We start from the raw sequence: 20,596 nt of genomic DNA, 5'->3' as shown, positions 1-20,596 counted from the left end.
TGACTGGTTGAGTTTTGATTGTCCGACCATAAATAACAGGACAGCAACACCAACACAGCAACTAAAAATAATTGTCAGCTGTCAAACTCGTATGAAAATAAATGAATCTTGATCGATATGGGTCATTTGAAACATGTTTTCATAAATATTTTCTTTCCACTATAAAGTAAATTAATTGTTCCACATTTTAGTGAAAATTCTATTTTGAATACGATTCTATGAATTGTTAACATGGATAATTGAAAGGTAAGTAATTGCATGTTTCGCAAGTAAAACGAGAACGATATTTATTAGAGTGATATTTATTAGCGTTTTTTTACCTATTATTAGGTTTTTTTTATTGGTGCTTGAATGTATACAATTTATTTGTATCAATTCAAAGTTCATTCAACAAATGCCGTGACTCATATTGGGTATAAGACGTACGTCTTATTTACCAGAGTCTTAGAGCATATATGGATGTGTAATATTTTTGCTGTGTCTATTTACTTACAAAGTTGTAAAAACTCCATCCGAAAGATAAGTGTATCTGTATGTAATATGCGAGACAGCCAAGTCTTGAAATTTGATTTGTATAGACTGACAACATATTTTCTTATGTTTCAGACTACAAGATGATGTTCTTCAGAATTAATCTTAAACTTACATTGTTAATATTATGTATCGGTGTAAGTTTTATCATTATTCTATGGAATCAATGTGGCCATATCTCAATAGCTTCTCTGAAACCAGGTATGTTCTAAGTGTTATTTATCGGATCACTGTGGACCATTTAAATTATGTTTTGTTTCACCTACCTACGTTACTGTGGACAGGAATGTTTGGTGAGATATCAAAATTTACAACATTTTGAGTGTGTCCAAATACTTGTTCACAAAATGTGGATTATCTCCAATTACAGGAGTTATTTTCATATTATTTTTTGACATTTCATCAAAGATGAAGAAGAATATGGAAGTCTGGGCATTTACGGGGCGGATAAAAATTATTATCTTTTATATATAAAAAATATTAAAAATCTCAGACCATGTCTACGGTAATAATGAAGTACCATTCCTTGTTTGCTATAGACCAAATTTTGACTATTATATACCAGTTTATCATTTTTGTTGTAATATAAATTCAAAGCAAAATCTTAACTTCTTCGGTGTAAACCTATCTAGATTAAAACAAACCAGATCTTGTCGTTGCAGTGTTCATTTTGTCTTAACTAGGTTCATAAATTTCCGTTATTCTTTATTCTGTTTAATCCAATCTATGTTATAATGTTATTCAAATAGACCATGTCTATAAATCAATAAAATATAAGTATGTAATGTTTGCCACACTTGCCAAATGATCTTTTCTCTTTATAGGGCTTACATTAGATACAAGACCAAGCACAGGAGAAGAGATAGATTGTCATATAAATGGAGAATACTCGGTTTCATGCCGAAAAGAAGGAGATGAAGTTTATATACCTTTTTCATTCTTACACAAGTATTTTGAAGTAAGTTTATTTTACTTCATTAGTATTATAAAATGATTTTTTGTAAAACATAACGCTCACTCCTTTCAACAATGTCATATATCAAAAAACTTGATTTTTCAGGAGATCGTTTTTACTGTTTAAGAATATAATAAAATATATTAAAAATAAATATCAAGCCACTTTTTGAACTTTTTACTGTGCAACTGATATTTTTAGGTAAAACCTGAAGGTTTTTTCTCCATTTGAAAAATGTTTAGTATATTTAAAAAATAATTAAACAAAACCTGTTCTTCAAAATGCAAAAACAACACATTTTGCCCTGTAGCGGGTAAATATTAAGTAAAAATATGCCACTTTTGCTGGGATATAGCAAATTTTCTGGGCATGCCGAAAACATGCACAACTAAAAATTTACGATTTTTGATATGACATTGTTGAAAGGAGTGAGCGATATGTGAAAAAGACTTTAAAAAAAAGTAAAATGGTTATATACCAAGTTTATATATATACCATAGTTTATAACCATAAAAACATAACCATAGTCATTATCCTTAAAAAGATGCAAATTGTATCACAAATGTACTGTTTCATTGTGATAGGCTTTAAAGTCACAATATTTATTTTGAATATATCAAGAGGTTATGAATCGTCAAAATTTACAGTCGATTTGGTTTGGGTATTTTTTTACATTGCTCACATTTACAGTATGCAGTGCGTCTAGCAGATTTCATCTGATCTTGAAAACTTAACCTGAACTACAAACAAATATTTATTTGCATTTTCATAAAGCATTAGATTCTCAAAGTTTGATGGAAATAAAATCATTCATTTCGAGATTTCATTCAACATTTGCTTTCTTTATTTACTATTTCTTTTTTTCCAATACTTTATACAATACTGTATTATTATTTCTTACAATATTATATTTTTTTGATGAACGCCACACTAAGCATAGCCCGTGACGAGACATTCATTTACATTAGAGAATATATATGTATATCTTGATAGTACAAGCCATAAAACACAAAACAAAGTAAATTGAAATAAACAATATTATAAATTTATATGAACAAAATACACATTGTAAAAATAATTTTCCACTGTTTTCTGTCTGTATCTCGGTGGGGTGACCAACTTTATGCAATCCTTTTATCCCATATCGAGAAGGCACTTCTTTACTTATTTTTTAGATTATTAATATTTACTTACAATTTTATGTAATGTCTAATTTTATATTAATTTCTAGGTTTATGGGAAGCTAGCATCCGACGATGGAACTGATAGATTCGAGTGGTCTCACAGTTACAGTAAAGTGTATCATCCTAAGGTGAAATACGATCCACGGGGGGTGTTTGGGACCTTTGAAAATTACAATGTGGAAGTGCGAGATAGGGTTAAATGTATTAGTGCAATAGACGGAGTCCCCGTGTCCATACAGTGGGAGCCCCAAGGATATTACTATCCCACGCAAATAGCGCAGTTTGGACTCGCACATTATAGCAAAAACTTAACGGAACCCGAGCCTAGAAGAAAAGTAGTCGATGACGGAGATATTACCCAAGCCAATTGGATCGAAGGAAAGGGGTCCGTTCACACTAGGATTCGAGACCCGTCGACACATTCAAACGTCTTGCAGTTTTCTACCAATGATCAAGTCGTTAGTCGCATTCACATCAAGCTGAATCACGTTCTAGACTTCATTTTGAGTTTTGATGTACTTTTAAAGTATAATTCGAGCGTTACTGTTGGGCTGAAGAATCAAGACACTAATGATGCATACTTTTTACATTACATTCCGAGTGATGTAATGATATCAGCACAGGTAATACATATATGTTATCTATATTAGAGTCCAGGTTTGATAATTATGACTGTTTATGTCATATCGCTCATTCCTTTCAACAATGTCATATATCAAAAATCGTAAACTTTTAGCTGTGCATGTTTTCGAAATGGTCAAAAAATGTACTATATCCCAGCAAAAACGGCATATTTTTAGCTTAATATTTACCCGCTACAGGGCAGAAAGTGTTGTTTTTGCATTTTGAAGAAAAGATATTGTTTAATTATTTTTTTTAATATACTAAATATTTTTCAAATGGGAAAAAACATTCAGGTTTTACCTAAAAAGATCTGTTGCACAGTAAAAATTTCAATGAGTGGCTTGATATTTATTTTTAATATGTTTTATTATATTTTTGAACTTTAAAAACAATCTCCTGAAAAACCAAGTTTTTTGATAAATGACGTTGTTGAAATTAGTGAGCGATATGTAATTTATAGTAGGTCCAGGTTTGATAATTATGACTGTTCATATCCTATTATATAGGTAGGAGATAAAAAAAATCATTAATCCAAAAGGTCAAATGTTCTAGAAAGATAATTAGTGAATGATTCCTAAAAGTATTATGTATGTGTGTGTGTGTGTGTGTGTGTCTGTATGTGTGTGTGTGCATGCGTGCGTGCTTGCTGAGTGTGTATATTTAAATGATTCAATATTTAAATAGTGACCAAGGTTCTCTCAAATTTCTCTGTCTGCATATAAACATATTATTTGTTCAAATAGTGTATACCTACAATAATTAATTTCCTTTTTTCAGGATGAAAATATTTACCACGGGATTGGTAAAGTAAATGTATGGAAACATTTGACCAGAGATTTAATAATAGATCTTCAAAAAGGTCTCGCTTTTCAAGAAAGACCCAAAAAAAAGCTATCAAGATCAAAGTTCAAGGTAAGTTAAGATCAATTAAGGTAATCAACAGTTAAATGATAGTAAAATGTAATAATTATTACAATAAAAACCGTAAAATTTCAATTATACCAACCAGTATCTGAGTTTAACCAAGCTGCACCATATTGATCTACATTAACTGAACCAATCCACTTAAAATAACAACGTCCAGGGTCTTCACCCTTCTTAGGTTTGCCTTGTACTTATTTCTTCCTTCTTCAAACCCTTATCCGCACCCCAATGGTGCAAAGGGCACAGCATCATATAAACACAGTGCTATCTTGATTATTAACACATGAAGGAAAGGTCACATCAGCCCTCCGCTTCAGGTACCAGGCCAGGGTAATATTATATAAAAATAAGATTGAAAAAATCACTTATATTTATTTGACCCCCTTCTCTGGGAATCGAACCTGGGACCTCCAGAATGGTAGCCAAGCGTGCTAACCATTACACTGCGGAGGCGGAGGTACTTATTTACTTAATCTATTTTCATCTGCGTACTGAAATTCAGATCAGAACTGCCGATAAATTGTCAGCATGTCCCCGATGGTGGGAACCATATAACCCTTTTTTACCTTGTACAAATTTATATACTTTAAATGGTATTCCGCTGATTGATGTTAATGAAAAAATCATTTAAATAAAATATAATCATTTTTCTTTGCTCTATGTGATTATCTATTTTTAGGTAACTAGTATTTCGCTCAGTGGGCGTGGAATGATTGATAATATAACCCTTGCGTCTAGTGAGCACATGGCTCATTTTTATGCGGCCGCCAATTGGTTTGTTAAGAATCAAGATGGAGAAACGGGTGGATGGCCGATACCAGTGCGAAGAAAACTAGCTTCAGGTTTTGCTGAACTTAAACCCGGATGGTATGTGCCAAATATCTATTATTTTATCCCACATATGCCTGTTTTTCATGTTAATATTAGAAGTTGACCAGTTCAACTAGAAACCTATACAAAGTAATTTAGCAGATCTTCATGTACCTTAAATAGTACCTTCTCGTACTATTTAAGGGACGTGAAGTTGACTATAATCTCAGTTTATGTTCATCTAACAAAATCTTAGGTAAAGATATGAAGATAGGAAGGCGTAGGAAATCTCAATGAGAATACATTATCTCAATTTTAAGCTGTACTTATATATGTATAATATATATAAATAAAATGTATTTCAACCATTTTGTTATTTTTAGATCTTGATCACTTTGCAAATATGTATTGTTTGTTCGTAATGTCAGAGTTCATTAAAATTTTATAAACACCTTGTTGTCAGGCGTTTTTCTCATCAACTCCGACCCTAATTAGTATACTAATTAGAGTCGTATACTAATCACAAGTAACTACAAACCCAATTCTGATCTGTACAATGTTTTTTGGTATCTTGCGCTCTACACAAAGTAAACAAATAGAACTCTTATAAGCGCCTTCTACCAACAATATGTAAAATACGCTTTAACGCTTAAGCGTTTCCTGCAAAAAATGCGTTAAGCAGAACAAAAAAGATGATGTTCTTATTTAGGTATTTTAAATCTTAAATGTGATGATGTTTCTGCTTAGGTATTCCTCAATGGGTCAAGGACATGCAATATCATTGCTGTCAAGAGCAGCCCACAGATCTGGCGACACTAAATACCTCCACGCCGCCCTTCAAGCCCTGAGGCCTTTTCGTCTCCCCGCTTGGCAAGGGGGAGTATTGACCACATTCTTGGGCAAATATGTTTGGTATGTTCCATTGTATTATTGACCTTCATCATGGATTCAATATTCAATACATTCTTCTTCATCTTCTTCGAACCCTTATCCGCACCCCATATGGTGCATAGGGCACTGCATCATATAAACGCAGTGTTATCTTGAACGTTAACATATGAATGAAAGGTGATCGACCCTCCACTTCAGGTACCAGTCCAGGGTATTATTGAATAAATATTAGAGTTAAAAAATCACTTATATTTATTTGACACATGAACACATGAAGGAAAGATCACATCAGCCCTCCGCTTCAGGTATCAGGCCAGGGTAATATTATATAAAAATAAGATTGAAAAAATCACTTATATTTATTTGACCCCCCCCTCTGGGAATCGAACCCGGGACCTCCAGAACGGTAGCCGAGCGTGCTGACCATTACACTACGGAGGCGGACCAATACATTAGTATTAGTAAATTATTACTCAGATGCTGTTAAAATCATGGCGTGACATCCACACTTTTGAAATTACCTCTAGGATCCCATATTTACAATTTTTTGTTTGAAAAACTAGTTACTATTTATCAAAAATTAAATACATATACATATCATGTTTTTCATTTATCATTCAATCCTTTGTGATACATATAGCTTTTTTTTTTTATTTCATAAATATTATTTTTAAATTATTAATTTCACGAAGGTAGAATTTTAGTCTTATGCTTTAGAATACATTAAAAATAACTTCATTTTATATTTACGCTCGGAATGAAACTAACTCATTGCTTATTGAATATATTACATATTTTGTGTGTAAATCTATTATCTTATTGCCACATTCTATGCGTCGAACGTGGCTCCCATATCGATCCAAACATTGCAGCCACACATTGACGGAAGTGGTGTTGAACGAAGATAAGGATTCTTAGCCGGTTTTATTTTTTTTGAAAAAATGAAGGAATACACGTATATGTTTGAATAGAAAGTAAAATTAAATTTTGAACAAAGATTCAAAAAATTTCAAAACTAACAAATTTTAACATTATTTTGTATTGCACGTATTAATCAATACCAAATTCACGTTAAAACAACGTATTAATGATAAAAGTATTTTTCGTTCTGATTTTTCATGTTCTGCATTAATTTTAATAGGTATGAAGAATATCCAACATTGCCTGCGTCATTTGTCCTGAATGGTTTTATATACGCTCTGCTTGGGCTATACGATCTGCGAGTCATAGCAGGACCAACTCAAGGGGCGGAGGCCAAGGCTTTGTACGACCAAGGAATGGACTCTTTGAAGAAAATGCTACCTCTTTACGACACGGGGACGGGAAGCATTTACGACCTTCGCCATTTCACCCTCGGCATCACACCGAACATCGCCCGGTGGGACTATCACGCAACTCACATCAATCTGCTGCTCTTGCTAGCCGGTTTAGAGAAAGAATCTATATTCGCATCTACTGCGCACAGGTGGGAAGAATACATGCAGGGTAAGAAGGCTCCCCACAATTGAAATTAAATTCATGAAATTTAATTGAAAGTGTTACATGGAAAAAAAATTAAGCTTACTGGTTTTGTATACGGATTTTTTATCATTAACAAAACAAAGTACTACAAAAAAATTACATGTTAACATGTCTGTTCCTTTTGTGAATAGACTAATGTAATCGAAGGCTCCTATCATGCTCAAGTCACTGATAACACACACCAAACTGTGACCCAAGGGGATGTGTAACTGATTTGAATTATTTTGTTGTGGTTAGATGAAGAACTTATAATGACATTTTGTTTGATTTATATTAAATTTTATTTTTATTTATTTCATCAGTGAAGAAAGCTTTGGCCAGTCATTTTCCAATCTGAATTTCTTGAATATTAGGTCACCAAAATCATAGAGAATTGATGATGCCGCATGCTTTCTAACCGCGTCAATACGGCTGTTCAGAATCAATCGGTAAATTATTTTTATCAATTTGAAGGTTCTCTTTCATTGCCGAGTTTTTGTGTTGATTATCAAACCAATTAGGCTAAATCTTTCTAGCCACAACCTAATCATTTGAATACTCGATACACCCCTAATATGACAGATTTCAAACTACTATTACAAACTCATTCCTTGAATTGATGTGTTACCAACTACTTTGCTGCTTAGTAGCCTTTTACTTTGTACAAAGAGAACACACTTGACCACTAGAATAAAAATTTCACACCATTCAGCTTATAAATATTATTTAATTTGAAAGTTTAAAATATTTCCTGTCTATACTTGTGGTTTGCGTGAAATGACCGCTCATTTTTGTATACCTTCTGTACTATCTTTGCATCTTTGCATTGTTGACAGAAAAAATACATTGACCATTATAAAATATATTGCATCGTCTACCTCCAACACTAATTGAGCAGCTATAAAACGATGTTATCGATATCATATTTATAGATAGTACAAATGAAGTCATTTACCAACCTCTATTTGGTTCATGGCAAGTTTAATGGAATGGAAATGTAGTAGCGCAGTCTCAATATTGCTATATAAAATAACCATTTTATCTTTAGTTGCATGACAATGCATCTAAACGATATTATTGATTTATTGAAATGAATCTCTGAATTAAGTATTAAATTTATCGATCCGCAATTTTCAAATAATATTTATTATCCACCCAATTACTCCATTAGATATACGCTTATTAAACCTTAAATTATTATTTATTTATGATTAACAAGTATTATTAGTTTATAACTTTTATATATGATATATATAAGAAAAATATTGATGTATTATTTTATTTGCAATCCCTAGTAATATCAACATGTTAAACAATCCAATATTGAGATTTTTTGTTTGGGAAATATTTTTTTGGGATTAATTATCAAAATAGTTTTTAAGTGTATTCCAGGAAAGTCAAACAAAAAATAATTCTTATATTAAACAATCCTAACCCGATAATGGAAGAGTAAACCAATTATAATATGGTAGTTAAAATAATGTAGCTCGAAATTTACATAAGTGTTATTTTAATTAATATTAAAATTATTTTACGATATTACTTATTATTTCTATTGAATTATACAACATGTATTGTTAATGGTTATGGAAATTTTTGTAAATAATAAAATTATAAACTTCTGTTTACACTTAACATAAGAAAGGAGGGTAAAATCTTACTTAATGACAGTATGTACATATCTTTTAAAATAATTAATAGCATAGTATTATAATTTGCTTACATATTTACAAGTAAACATCTTGATGATATTCATATTTCTATTGACTCTGAATTATACATTTGTATTTTACGTATTTATTTTATGATTGTTTAAAAATCATTTGGATCATAAGGTACATTACATTATATTGAACCTTTTCTAGCAGGAAAACTGCTCTGAATCGAATGAATTTTATTATCACATCGAACAAATCATTTGATAAAAGTTGTGGTCTCTATATGTTGTTCTATCGAGTACGCAATATAATTCACTAGATTGTTGAGTGATTTACTCAATTCGGGTTGGAGCTCAATATAAACGATTGAATACTTTTGATTTTTCAATCAATTGAATTACTCAATTGTGAGTTGCACACTTATCCAATGGCTATTTCGATTCAGACCTACTTTTATTGTCCATCTCTTGTACTTTCGGACACAAGTACTCTTGTTATCCCAATGGATACACAGAGTAAGGGAGGTGCATGTATATTTACTCAAATTATGGTGGCTGCCAAGATTAATATAACTCATTTTTACATGTCAATGTACGAATGAATATTTTTCTTCACAAGTAATTACACAGATTTATCGATAGTATAAAAAATAACCTACATTTTAAGCCGAAAATCATTGCGATGTCAATACTCGGTCTGGAGAAATTGAGGTTTCAATCTTGGGTTCCGCACTGGGTCCCTAATGAGTGTAAGAGGGATGATCAAAAGTATTACAGATTGCACGCCAACTGCGGGAAAAGTCATTTAATAGTTTTTAGTACTTTTAGAATCTCGTGAATTTATCACTTGATTTTTAACAATCAAATAATAATTATATTAAATGGATAAATACAATAACTATTATTTTCATTCGGTTCATTCCATCACTATTTTTTCTTCTGGGAAAAAGAAAGTTATACATATTATCTTTAATGCTTTCTGGTTTGTTGTTGTATTTTCAAATTATCAAATCAATTGATCCATTAATTATTTTCAGGAAAAGAATCTTAGTATTTTTAAAAATTTGATCTTGGGTATTGTATTTCAAATTGTTTTCAATAATTTTTTGTCTAGTTTCCAAATCACTGGGTGTAAATATATTTTTAAAATTAATGTTATTGAAGTTACTATTATGTTTGTTATTTTAAGCATATTGGCACACAATCCGAATTGCATTTTCAAATAAAATGTATATGTTCTTAGGTTAGGTAAATCAATAATTTCCATCAATCCATCCAAAATTTATTATTGCATTATGTTTGTGCAAGTTCATATATTTATTATTAATACATTTATATGTACACTGTAAAATACGCAAAATATTAATAACTTAATTGTTTATTTACGTTATATTTTATTTGTGTCAACAACTTTATGAAATCACTGTATAGTGATTTTATGAATTAAAAGATGTATTAATGTTCTTTATATACTCAATACATTTTTCTAATGTACATGTATCTCATAAAGAATTTTTAGTATGAACAGACTCGGGTGAGATAATTTTCTATAAATTTAGCGATAAGAAAAATGAAAATACCAACAGTCACTGTATAGTGTGACAATTTTCATTATTAGCATTTTTGTAGGACCAATACATTATTTAATATAAATAATAATACTTATATACTGTGCATAGTAAATCAATTTGTATATACATATACATTATTTCCATGTTAATGTTTACATTGTTGTCCTTTCTATATTTCTTCCCGTAATTATTCTTAATTTTATGATGAACATGTGGCATCTGATTATTTATTGTTATCTGTAGCTCCTGACAACATTAATGTGTAAAAATACTATTTATTATCCTTCCATCACTCTTCAAAACTAAATATAGATAAAACTTTTTATGGACGTATTATTTACATTAAAGTAATGGATATCACACTGTGGTAGTTTCGATAATATAGAGCTAAGGGCAGTCTTAAAATAATTACCATTTTACTTCAGTGTATTCTCTGACCACAAAAAAACGACTTACAAGATTATGTATTATTTAATGATACTTTAGAAATAAGTCTCATTTAATTGTATTTAAATAAACAAAGATGTAAATACATATTAGCTTTCAATTGGGTGGAAACTATTTAGATTAAAAAAATATGTACGTAGAAATTTTTTTTTCTCTTGCTTTATTTTTTTTCATGTTATTTTTTTTTGTTGGTGAATATAGTATTGTGTTTATTTTATTTTACTAGTCAGTAATGTTTATTTAATATGTTAACTTTGCAAGTATTTTTTATTTATATTAAGACTAAATCCCGATTTATTTTTATTTTTATTCCATCTTTTTATTTCTCGAATTCTGTATTCTATTACTTGTGTATAACTTATAAATATGTATATTTGGTATGCGGTTGGGAGAATTTAAAAGTATAATGGGAGAATTCATGAGTATAATAAAAAAATATTAATGACTTTTTCATAACAAAGTTGTATTGAACTTAAATATATCAAATATTCCATGGTTCCAAAAATTTTTAAATATTTATTTTGACATAGTGTCTATACAGAATCTAAGTCAACTGTTGATTTATGGCCCTATGACATAGGTCATAAAGAGTTGCCGACATGAAATATCACCAGAGTTAGCAGTTGATTTCTAGTATTATAATATGGATCGACACTTGCATTGCGTTTAGGCTTGAATTTTACCGTCTAACTGATGAGAGTATATTGTTGAAACCCTCTTCCCTTAGAACACATCCATATCAGTTTTTATTGAAAACTGAAGTAACACACTGCAGCCACATGTTGGTTGATGCGCATAATGCACTGACAATATACTAAATGTGTTAAACATGGCACTTCCTTACTACTTAGTAGTTAAAGGGCCAACATGCAAATATACTATTAATACACTAAGGACGGGTGTTTTTTTCACCTGTGGACCGCTGGCGACGGAAGTTGATAATTATGCACATATAGTTTGGACCTTGACAAAGAGATTGGTACATAATATTTAAATGAAAAGATTAAATTATTCCTTGTATTTTGAATTTGAAATGAGGCCGGCGCAGAAGGTAAAAATACCCTTCCCGTCCTTAAGCATCAATCGACCGAACAGGTAAAAATACCTTTTTTTATGTATTTTAAATCAAACACAGATTTTTTGAGTCTACTAAGTTGTATTTTATTTTTTAAAAAAACACTTAAAAATTAATATTGTGACAATTGTATCGCCGAATGTGAAGATTAAATGGACTGTCCATTTAACGCCAAATCAATAAATAAAAATACCTTTCCTGTCCTCAGTGTGTTAAAATATTTTAACTACCTTTGTGTCCTCCTTTTATAGAAATGTGAATTTGTATACTATAAGTCCCTCTTGTAGAGCTACAATGTTTGTAATATTAAGAACTGATAATATACCTACTTATTATTAAGCACACGAAGAATCAAATGCACTTAAATTACGTACATATCATTTCTAGATTGTAGAATATAATATGAGCTTATTAGATGTTAGCTGTTGCTATACTTACCTCAAACTTATTTACACATTTGTAGGACTAGAATTTGTACTTACATTAACAAATATGAAGTACAAAAATCATTGTCCTAGTCCTTTAATAAGTAAGAAATGGTTTTATCAATTTTTTATAATGATCTTTATTTTATTCACTGCATTTTTTTTGCTTGTTTGTAATTTTATTTAGTCATTTGAATACATTCCTTCCATGTTTCATAAAAAATATATGTAAATAAGGTAATAATATTTATCATATTTTATAAGTGGCTTTTAAAGTGTGCCTGTTGAATTAATGTTTTAAAACCTTTTTAAATTAACTGGCGAGAAAGTTCTTACAAAGTGATCTGTATCCGTGGAGTGACTTCTTATTTTAAACGTAACATCTCTAAAGTTAAAAGCTCAAGTGCAACATTATCGTCCCTACTTTTTTCGGACTAATTTCGTTTGAAAGATAAGGTTCGTCTATAATCGGACTGATTAAAATTTGCTTTTGCATATTGATTAGTATTTTTTTGTTTAAAATCACTGCAAAGCACAATAGACTCCAGATACCGAAACTGAAAATCAAGAATCAACTGTTGTTATCGTTAATTTGTATAATTAGATATTTTTAAGGGATCGATTATAAGATTCTGTCATATTTATTCACTTGTAAAAAAAATTGCAGGATAAAGACAGTTGCCTAAATTTGAATTACCAACTGAGATAAGAAACGTCGCCAATAAATTTTATTAAATTTGGTACAAATATACTTTTTTATGTTCAATTAACAAGCTTTATATAATACTCCATATTATTGATAATAAAACATTCAATCACAAGATTACTCTGACTTTTAAAAAAATATGTGTTACAAGTTAATTCTTTCCTTTTTTATAGTAAAAATATATTTTATTTCATCCCTAGCAATATATAATCTATGGTTTTGTTTCACAATGTGAAAATGTTTCAAAACTGAATTACTAGTAGAAACATTGTAGGTAGATAATTTTTAAGTTTATTTTTATTTTTATCCAGTACAATAACATTTTTGTGTTTAAAATTGGTTCCTAATTGCATTGCCTTTGTTCACAATCATTTTAACGTGGCAAATAAAATAATGAAATAATAAAATTATGATCAAACTAATATTCTTGCCGGTTTTAAAACTATGTTTTGCTGATTTATTTATTTTTATTTACACTTTTTATAAACATTGTAAAATACTGTTTGTATTCATTTAATAATGATTTCATTTTAACCTTTAACTACTTGCTTACTTTAACTGGCAGGAGGACTTCTCATATCTTAAGTTATTCCAAAAAACAGAGATCTAGAGGAAAAAACATGACACATATAAGGATTTTTTTTCCTCTTTCAAATAGAAAAGATGGCCCCACACCTATCATTGCAAAAGCTATATAGATGTGTGGATAACCTATTTAATGACACTATTATTTGTGAAATAATTTAACTTAAGAAAGTTTAAAAAATGCCATAAGTTAAAGTTAAAGGTTAATAAAATTATGTACAATAATTCTGTATATCAGAGGACATTTTCTTACTACTTAAGGGGTACAACTCATGGGTATAACCATATATATGGTATGATGGTATAGTACACAATAAGTTTTACCTTTGATTTGACTATTTGTTGGCGTACATATAAAGACATTAAATGCTATTATAGAACTACAAAACATCTTTGCAAAATCTTATTTGCTGGTGAATTGGCAGTCAGGCGATAACATACATACAATCTTAATATATACGCTGCAGCTAAATGCTTTATTCATGGTGAGTCAACGAATAACCAGAGATGCCTTTACATAACATGAGTTATTACCGCATCGAATCAGGTTTATTCTTGTTCCGATTTCCAGCTGTACTATGGGTTGTATTATACCTTCAAATATTTATTTGCAAGAACTAGCGATATTTAACAAGGTACCACTAAGTATCAAGTTAAGTAATAAGTGTCGTAAAATGTAACTGAATAATACACAATTGTAATAAACCACTATCCTAGCATATTTTTGCATATCGTTCAAATTCTCCCTGACATGCAGAATTATTAACTCTTTTAGTTGATTATTTATTTTTAAAATGGCGTCTTGCCAAAATATTCTGAACATTTAATGTTCCGACAGTGAGACTGTTTTTGTATTGAAAAAGTATTTGATTTACATGATATTAATTTCCTTGCCATATTTTTGTTTGTTTTTAGTATGATTTATAACTATTAAAAGCTTGATATAATAAGAAGAAACAACTATGTAATAACTTTGTTAAGTAGTTTTTTTTTAATTATTTAATGCAACTAATCAATCATTAACTCAAGTAGACATCATGATCTATCTGTCTTTCTTATAGAATGTTGTGCTTTTATATATTTAAAAAAATGTAGCCTCACATATGAATATGTGGTCGACAATAATATAGTTTTCAATAAAAAATATATATCTTCAAAAAACTACTCTTTCTTATTTCATTTAAATAAATCTATTCCTATGTAATGTTAAAAATGGTTTTATACTAATCATGGAAAATTATGGATAATCCATAATTTTTTTATTTAAAATATATACTTATTAAGGAAAACCGGTTTATTTATAAATATGTTTCAATACCCTTCAACATATGAACATACGCGTGAGTGTAGTTTTTTCCAAAGCATGAAGTCACAATTTTGCTTTTTTGCGAGCTACACTCGTCTTGAAACTCTTTTTGCGAGCTACACACATGAAATGGTCAAAACAATAAATCAACTCGCTAGATTTGGGGAAGAAAATAATACCATGTCAATTTTGTAATATCTAGTTTAATTTAACACCAGCGGTCAAGTATAAAAATGGAATAATCACAAGCGTATTACAATAAAAATAATTAACATAAATGAAAATTCCGATCACTTATAAAGACTAGCATTTTCTATAATAGAAATCACAGTAAAACAAATGAAAATTTTAAAAAATCATGTCATTCTTTAATAAAATTATTACGTATGATGAAAATATCACTGAGAAATTTTTATTTTATAAATAAGATAAAGAGAAGAAACAATTCATATTCTTAAGGAAAACTATGACAAAAAACGGTGTTGCCTAAAAATTAATTATGAGGTAAAATAATACCACATGTTGGAATGTTTAAATTAGTAATTAAATATGCACATTTGGTTACTGAATTATTATTTCTAAATATCAAAAATTCTATTATAATTATGTTTATATTATAAATTTATAAATGGAAACTAAACTAGGCGACGTGACTAGCTACGATGGGTAGTTACATAATTATTTGTTAATTAGACACTAGTCTTAAAATGATTGATTAATTATTCTTATCATTTGATTTCAATCCACTCTTCTTTGTGTGTCTGCAGTCGTCTATAATGAATCTGGAATAAATAAAGGATTGATTGCTCTATGTTTTATTAAAAAATCACTTACTGTTCAACAATACTTTATACTTATAACCTTCATCAGGCCATAACACAAAACACCGAAATACAGTAGACCCTATCTTAACCGGCCTCTTCTAGGAATGCCTCGTGCCCAAAATACACGCAGACAAGTAGCAACTTGAACTTGATGTGTGGCTTTTTCCTGTACATATTTTTTACAGTTTGTGAAATATTAATTTTTAATACGTAGTAAATATGTGTAACAGAATAAATGTTCTATTTTCTCAGCATTTTGCAAAAAACAAAAAAAACTTCCTTGCTTCCTTCTTTTTAACCGGCTTTTTCGTTATCCGGCCCTGGGTCAATCCCGTTTCGGCTGATTATGAGAGCAGGTGTAGTAGATACTGCACAATGAATTTTTATGCCACTTTCAAATTGTATGTAACCCTTAGTAAATGATGTCTTGTAAACTAAACTGTATTTACAAGCGAGTAATTTTTTTTTTAGAGTAGAATTTTATACAATATAATAAACCAAAGATTAAGAAATATTGTATATAAAAATACAATTGTTATCAATTCACATAATAAAATGTGATAACAAAACTGAACAATTTTCAGTAATTTTTTAACCATCAGTGTTCTCAAAATGAATAGGTTTTTTACATAATTCAGATTAACGAAGTCCATACATATTGAAGATAATTGTACAACAACTTCGAAAAGAAGCTATGGTAAGAAGCCTACAGAAGCCTACCCTGAGTATTTTTTTTTTAAATTAACAGTCTTTGAATTATAAATATGAATGTAATACATCTTTGGATGATATGGTTTGTCCATAATCTTTGACGGGTTAAAGGTAAGTACAAGCTTCGTATCCCAAAGAATTCTAGATATCCTTCAGAATTACAACGTTCAAAAAAATTATGAAAAAAAAAATAATTATTACCTATAAAATAGGAATGGCAGAGGGGCTGTTGATAAATGCCATATTGCATGAGCGTCCCATAGCTGAAATTTGGGTGGAAAATCACCGAGTTCTAACAGCATGCTTACTCCGACCAATACGACATAAACCAGACAACGCCACACATAAGTCTTTCCCCTCCATAACTGTACGCAACTCCAAATTGCCCAACCAACACCGCCAAGAACTCCTGAAATTAATGTATAAAAAAAGTATTAAATTGTGAAAATATTTAAAAAACAAATATTCAGTTAAGTGTATGAAATGTCGCAAAAGTAGCAAAATAAAACAAAATATTAACAGAAATATGCGCATCCAAGATGACTGAGATATAGTTCCTGTTGCCTGGGAATTCATTTGCCACAGTGTAAGTAAAACTATGCATAATACTTACACACATTATATCAGTGTATTGGTACCTATTTCTACGCTTATTAGTCGAAAAATACAGAAAACATATTTTTAGCATTAATTCTTGTATTTATTACTTCTCCCGGCAATAAAAGTGACTGTGAAAAGATTTGTATTTCAAAATAAAAGGATATTTTATTTAATTATGTCTAACTTACCAGCGGCAATATTCGCTTTCATGTTATAACCGTAATCAATCCTTCCAGAAAATAGATAGAAAACATGATTGGCGTAATATGCGACACAAATACATGAAAATACTACTCCCCACTTTTTAGGTTTTTCTTGTAAGACTCTGAAAACAACAGTATTTATCGGGTTAGTCCAGATTAAAATACATCTCAATACATATTGGTAGGTACAAGCTAAACAATCCTAAATACAAGAGACAATAAAATAACTAGGCATAATGTTTAAAAATTCTGTTTATTTGCAAAAAACTGTGAAAGTGAAATATTCTAAAGGATCACAAAGTTGTCTCTACTGAATGTTGAACATTTGGTATTTACAATTTTTTACCTTGCACCTACTGATATTATTTAAAATTTTATCATTTGTTTTGAAATATATTTTCCATATCTTATTCATCAAATTGATTATTTTCATACTAACCTCATACCAAAACAGTAAAATGTGACAACAACCATTGAAAATGCGCAAGCATAATCCATAAACTCGGTAAACCATATATCTCTTGTGTGGAATATTATTGACCAAATCCATGAGTTCACACTGATCTATGTAATGATAAAAAAAACAAAGATCTGTAAATCTTTAGAGCAAGATAAAAAAATCTAACTGATTCATTGAATTTTACACAAAACTTTCAGAACACTGATTGGTTAATATGTATACATCTGAGAGTTGTAAGGGCACTTAATAATAAGAAGAAAAATAAAAAGCTCAACAACTTACCAAAAAGAAAACTTGCCACAACCAAAACATCGGATGAGTATTTGGGACGTGATTCCTCAAAACTATGTTGTTTACCACGTGTGCTATTAGGTTGAGAAATGATCCTAGAACTGAACCGAGTTCCTGAATTCCAAACACTCGCCTGAATGGCCACTAGAATAGGAATTTACTTCATCATTACTAATTACATATTTATTATCACACAGTAGCCTTAACAGACTTAGAGTACTAGCCGAGTTATCAATAAAAATGAATCTATATAAATCCTTTGCTCGATTTTCCCGTACCACATACGGACAAAAAAATATGTCTTTGCGGCTTTGCTCGTATCTGGTACAGGCACCCTGGTGAAAAAATAGATCAAACTGATTTTACCATATTATATTAGGAGTCTATGGACTGTAGTGGACTCTGCCGTTGCCCAATGTCGGTATTATTTTGTATGTTTAGAACACATCTTAATAAAATATATATTTGAAATAAAAAACCTGCCCCTTTTCCAAATAAAATCTTCATCAAAACACATTAATCAAAAGGTTAACTGAAACATTTAACAAAAAAATGTCACAAAATCAAAGGGGAAATCTGCTTCTGTAAGCTGAAAGTGTTTTTGAAAAAGCTGTAAAGTGAATATTAATGAAACCCTCCTTATTATCCATTGCTCACTTTGTGCAATACCACTTTTATAAACACTTATTCGTGCCTACCGAATTCGGAAAATCATTCCATCATCAGGTCATTAAAATAAAATTATTACGATTTGCCATTTGCATACAAATAAAATTTTGAAAGAATTTATTAAAAAAAAATAAAATAAAAGTGATGAACATATCGTGTCTGCACATAAAATGAATAATCCATCTGTTCACTTCATTATATTTTTTTACACCTTTCTCCATCATTCAGGATACTTTTTAATTCATTAAAAACACATTTCAATATATGTAACAGTGTTTTTTCTTTGATTTAATTTTTTTTAAATATAAAAGTATATTATCGAATAATGCAAGTTCTAATGATTTGATTGAATGATAATCAAACAGAGTAATTTATGGTAAATATGGTAAATGTAATGAGAGTAATATCTCCGACTTTCTTACGTAGATTTCTCAATTTTTTTGAGATAAACTTTAAAAAATAAATCTTAAATGTTGGAAACCATTTTTTTCTTCTTTTGAGATGTTGAAACCAATTATCAAAGAATATTTCTTTATACTGAATGAGGTATCCCCGAACACATCAACCGCCTCTTCCAGCATTGAAAATTATTGCCAACAAGTTTATTTTTCACATGCGGGAACAAAAATAAGTTGTTGTGTTAAATCAGGGCTGAACAGCGTAGTACTGCTCATTGGCAATATCGATTCAATGTTAATAAACAAGAAAGAAGCTAATATCAAACGTACCTTTCCAAAAAACTGAGGGATCTCCCAGTTTCGGCCCTTAAACGCATCAACTGTTTTCCACATACATTGATATTGGCATTCATCAGTACACTCCCACAGTAACACTTTATTGATTACCGCTTGAACATCATTCACTTTTGATTTGAAAGACTCTCCACCTAACAATCATACAATAAAAAATAATTCTCATAAAGAAATATAAGAAATAATATTCCACAAAAAAATAAATAAAAATATAAAATATATAAAAATATTTGTTTATTAAAAAAAAAAAGCATAATACCTGGTGTACAGTTGAAATTTCGGCATTTCTCCCAGCATTTGTTAAAATAAGGAGAACTGTCTCCCATAGAAGCACAAGTATCAGAGAAAAATAGTATAAATAAGACGAATATAACTCCCATGCATGTATTGAAAGTTTTCATTTTAGTATCATGAACTATGCCCGATAATTTACACAACAATCAAACGAATAATTTCAGATTCGATGCATTATTTTGACATTTAACAATAAGAGGTTATGAGACAGGGGTTAACATCTAATAAAAAAAAATGCCCAGATTTAATTAAAATTAAGTGGCAACATGAAATTATGTTACAAAAATGTATTTTTTGTTAGAAACTATAAAAGATCAATGAAGTAGTAATTACTTGAAGATGAAAAATTTCAGAAGAAGTTTGGTTAACTTTGGTTTGAAGATTTCAAACCAAAGTTAAAAAATCAAAGTTCATTTGACATATAAAATATATTTAGAGGAATTATTATTTACAATCTCCATATTAATATATTTTTGTATTTTTGACCACCTGCCCTGTATGTACATAGTGGTTAAAGTATAATTAAAAGTGATTTATCAATATTTTATTTATTTCATACTACCCTCCACTAGTCTAGACTAGATAAGGGCTAGAAGAAAAG

The 20,596-nt window shown here is 29.8% G+C and overlaps 2 protein-coding genes across 3 annotated transcripts; one reads left to right on the top strand and one right to left on the bottom strand.

Annotated features, from left to right (window-relative positions):
- The first annotated feature begins 28 nt into the window (after positions 1 to 28).
- On the top strand, positions 29 to 15,975 carry Hsepi (D-glucuronyl C5-epimerase). Its single transcript, XM_088272664.1, has 8 exons — positions 29 to 246; positions 607 to 732; positions 1,356 to 1,489; positions 2,718 to 3,293; positions 4,072 to 4,206; positions 4,898 to 5,085; positions 5,776 to 5,940; positions 7,061 to 15,975. The coding sequence occupies exons 2-8, from the start codon at positions 615 to 617 to the stop codon at positions 7,425 to 7,427; spliced, it is 1,683 nt and encodes a 560-aa protein (XP_088128790.1). The 5' UTR covers positions 29 to 246; positions 607 to 614; the 3' UTR covers positions 7,428 to 15,975.
- Positions 11,625 to 20,199, bottom strand: PGAP3 (Per1-like protein PGAP3). 2 transcript variants are annotated; one of them, XM_088272665.1, is made up of 7 exons: positions 19,961 to 20,199; positions 19,678 to 19,835; positions 18,272 to 18,424; positions 17,969 to 18,093; positions 17,515 to 17,651; positions 16,928 to 17,135; positions 11,625 to 15,973 (listed from the first exon to the last, which is right to left on the bottom strand). In XM_088272665.1, exons 1-7 carry the CDS (start codon positions 20,100 to 20,102, stop codon positions 15,907 to 15,909), a joined length of 990 nt encoding a protein of 329 aa, XP_088128791.1. In that variant the 5' UTR covers positions 20,103 to 20,199; the 3' UTR covers positions 11,625 to 15,906. The 2 variants fall into 2 exon arrangements, with proteins under 2 accessions (XP_088128791.1, XP_088128792.1); XM_088272666.1 differs by lacking the exon at positions 11,625 to 15,973 and having other exon boundaries at positions 16,924 to 17,135.
- Between the last annotated feature and the right edge of the window lie 397 nt (positions 20,200 to 20,596).

Source organism: Brachycentrus maculatus, unplaced genomic scaffold (assembly GCF_059751285.1).
Source record: "Brachycentrus maculatus isolate JH-2025_06_01 unplaced genomic scaffold, ASM5975128v1 h1tg000514l, whole genome shotgun sequence".
NCBI classification, from domain to species: Eukaryota; Metazoa; Arthropoda; class Insecta; order Trichoptera; family Brachycentridae; genus Brachycentrus; species Brachycentrus maculatus.
This window is presented reverse-complemented; position numbering and strand designations above follow the sequence as displayed.

What these genes read in the sequence shown, in the direction of transcription:
- Hsepi (XM_088272664.1), top strand. Translation starts at nt 615, where the DNA reads ATGATGTTCTTCAGAATTAATCTTAAACTTACATTGTTAATATTATGT. An exon ending in AATAGCTTCTCTGAAACCAG is followed by an intron (nt 733 to 1,355) that starts GTATGTTCTAAG and finishes TTCTCTTTATAG; the next exon opens with GGCTTACATTAGATACAAGA. An exon ending in TATCAAGATCAAAGTTCAAG is followed by an intron (nt 4,207 to 4,897) that starts GTAAGTTAAGAT and finishes ATCTATTTTTAG; the next exon opens with GTAACTAGTATTTCGCTCAG.
- PGAP3 (XM_088272665.1), bottom strand. Translation starts at nt 20,102, where the DNA reads ATGAAAACTTTCAATACATGCATGGGAGTTATATTCGTCTTATTTATA. An exon ending in AAATTTCAACTGTACACCAG is followed by an intron (nt 19,836 to 19,960) that starts GTATTATGCTTT and finishes TATGATTGTTAG; the next exon opens with GTGGAGAGTCTTTCAAATCA. An exon ending in GAAAGCGAATATTGCCGCTG is followed by an intron (nt 17,136 to 17,514) that starts GTAAGTTAGACA and finishes CATTAATTTCAG; the next exon opens with GAGTTCTTGGCGGTGTTGGT.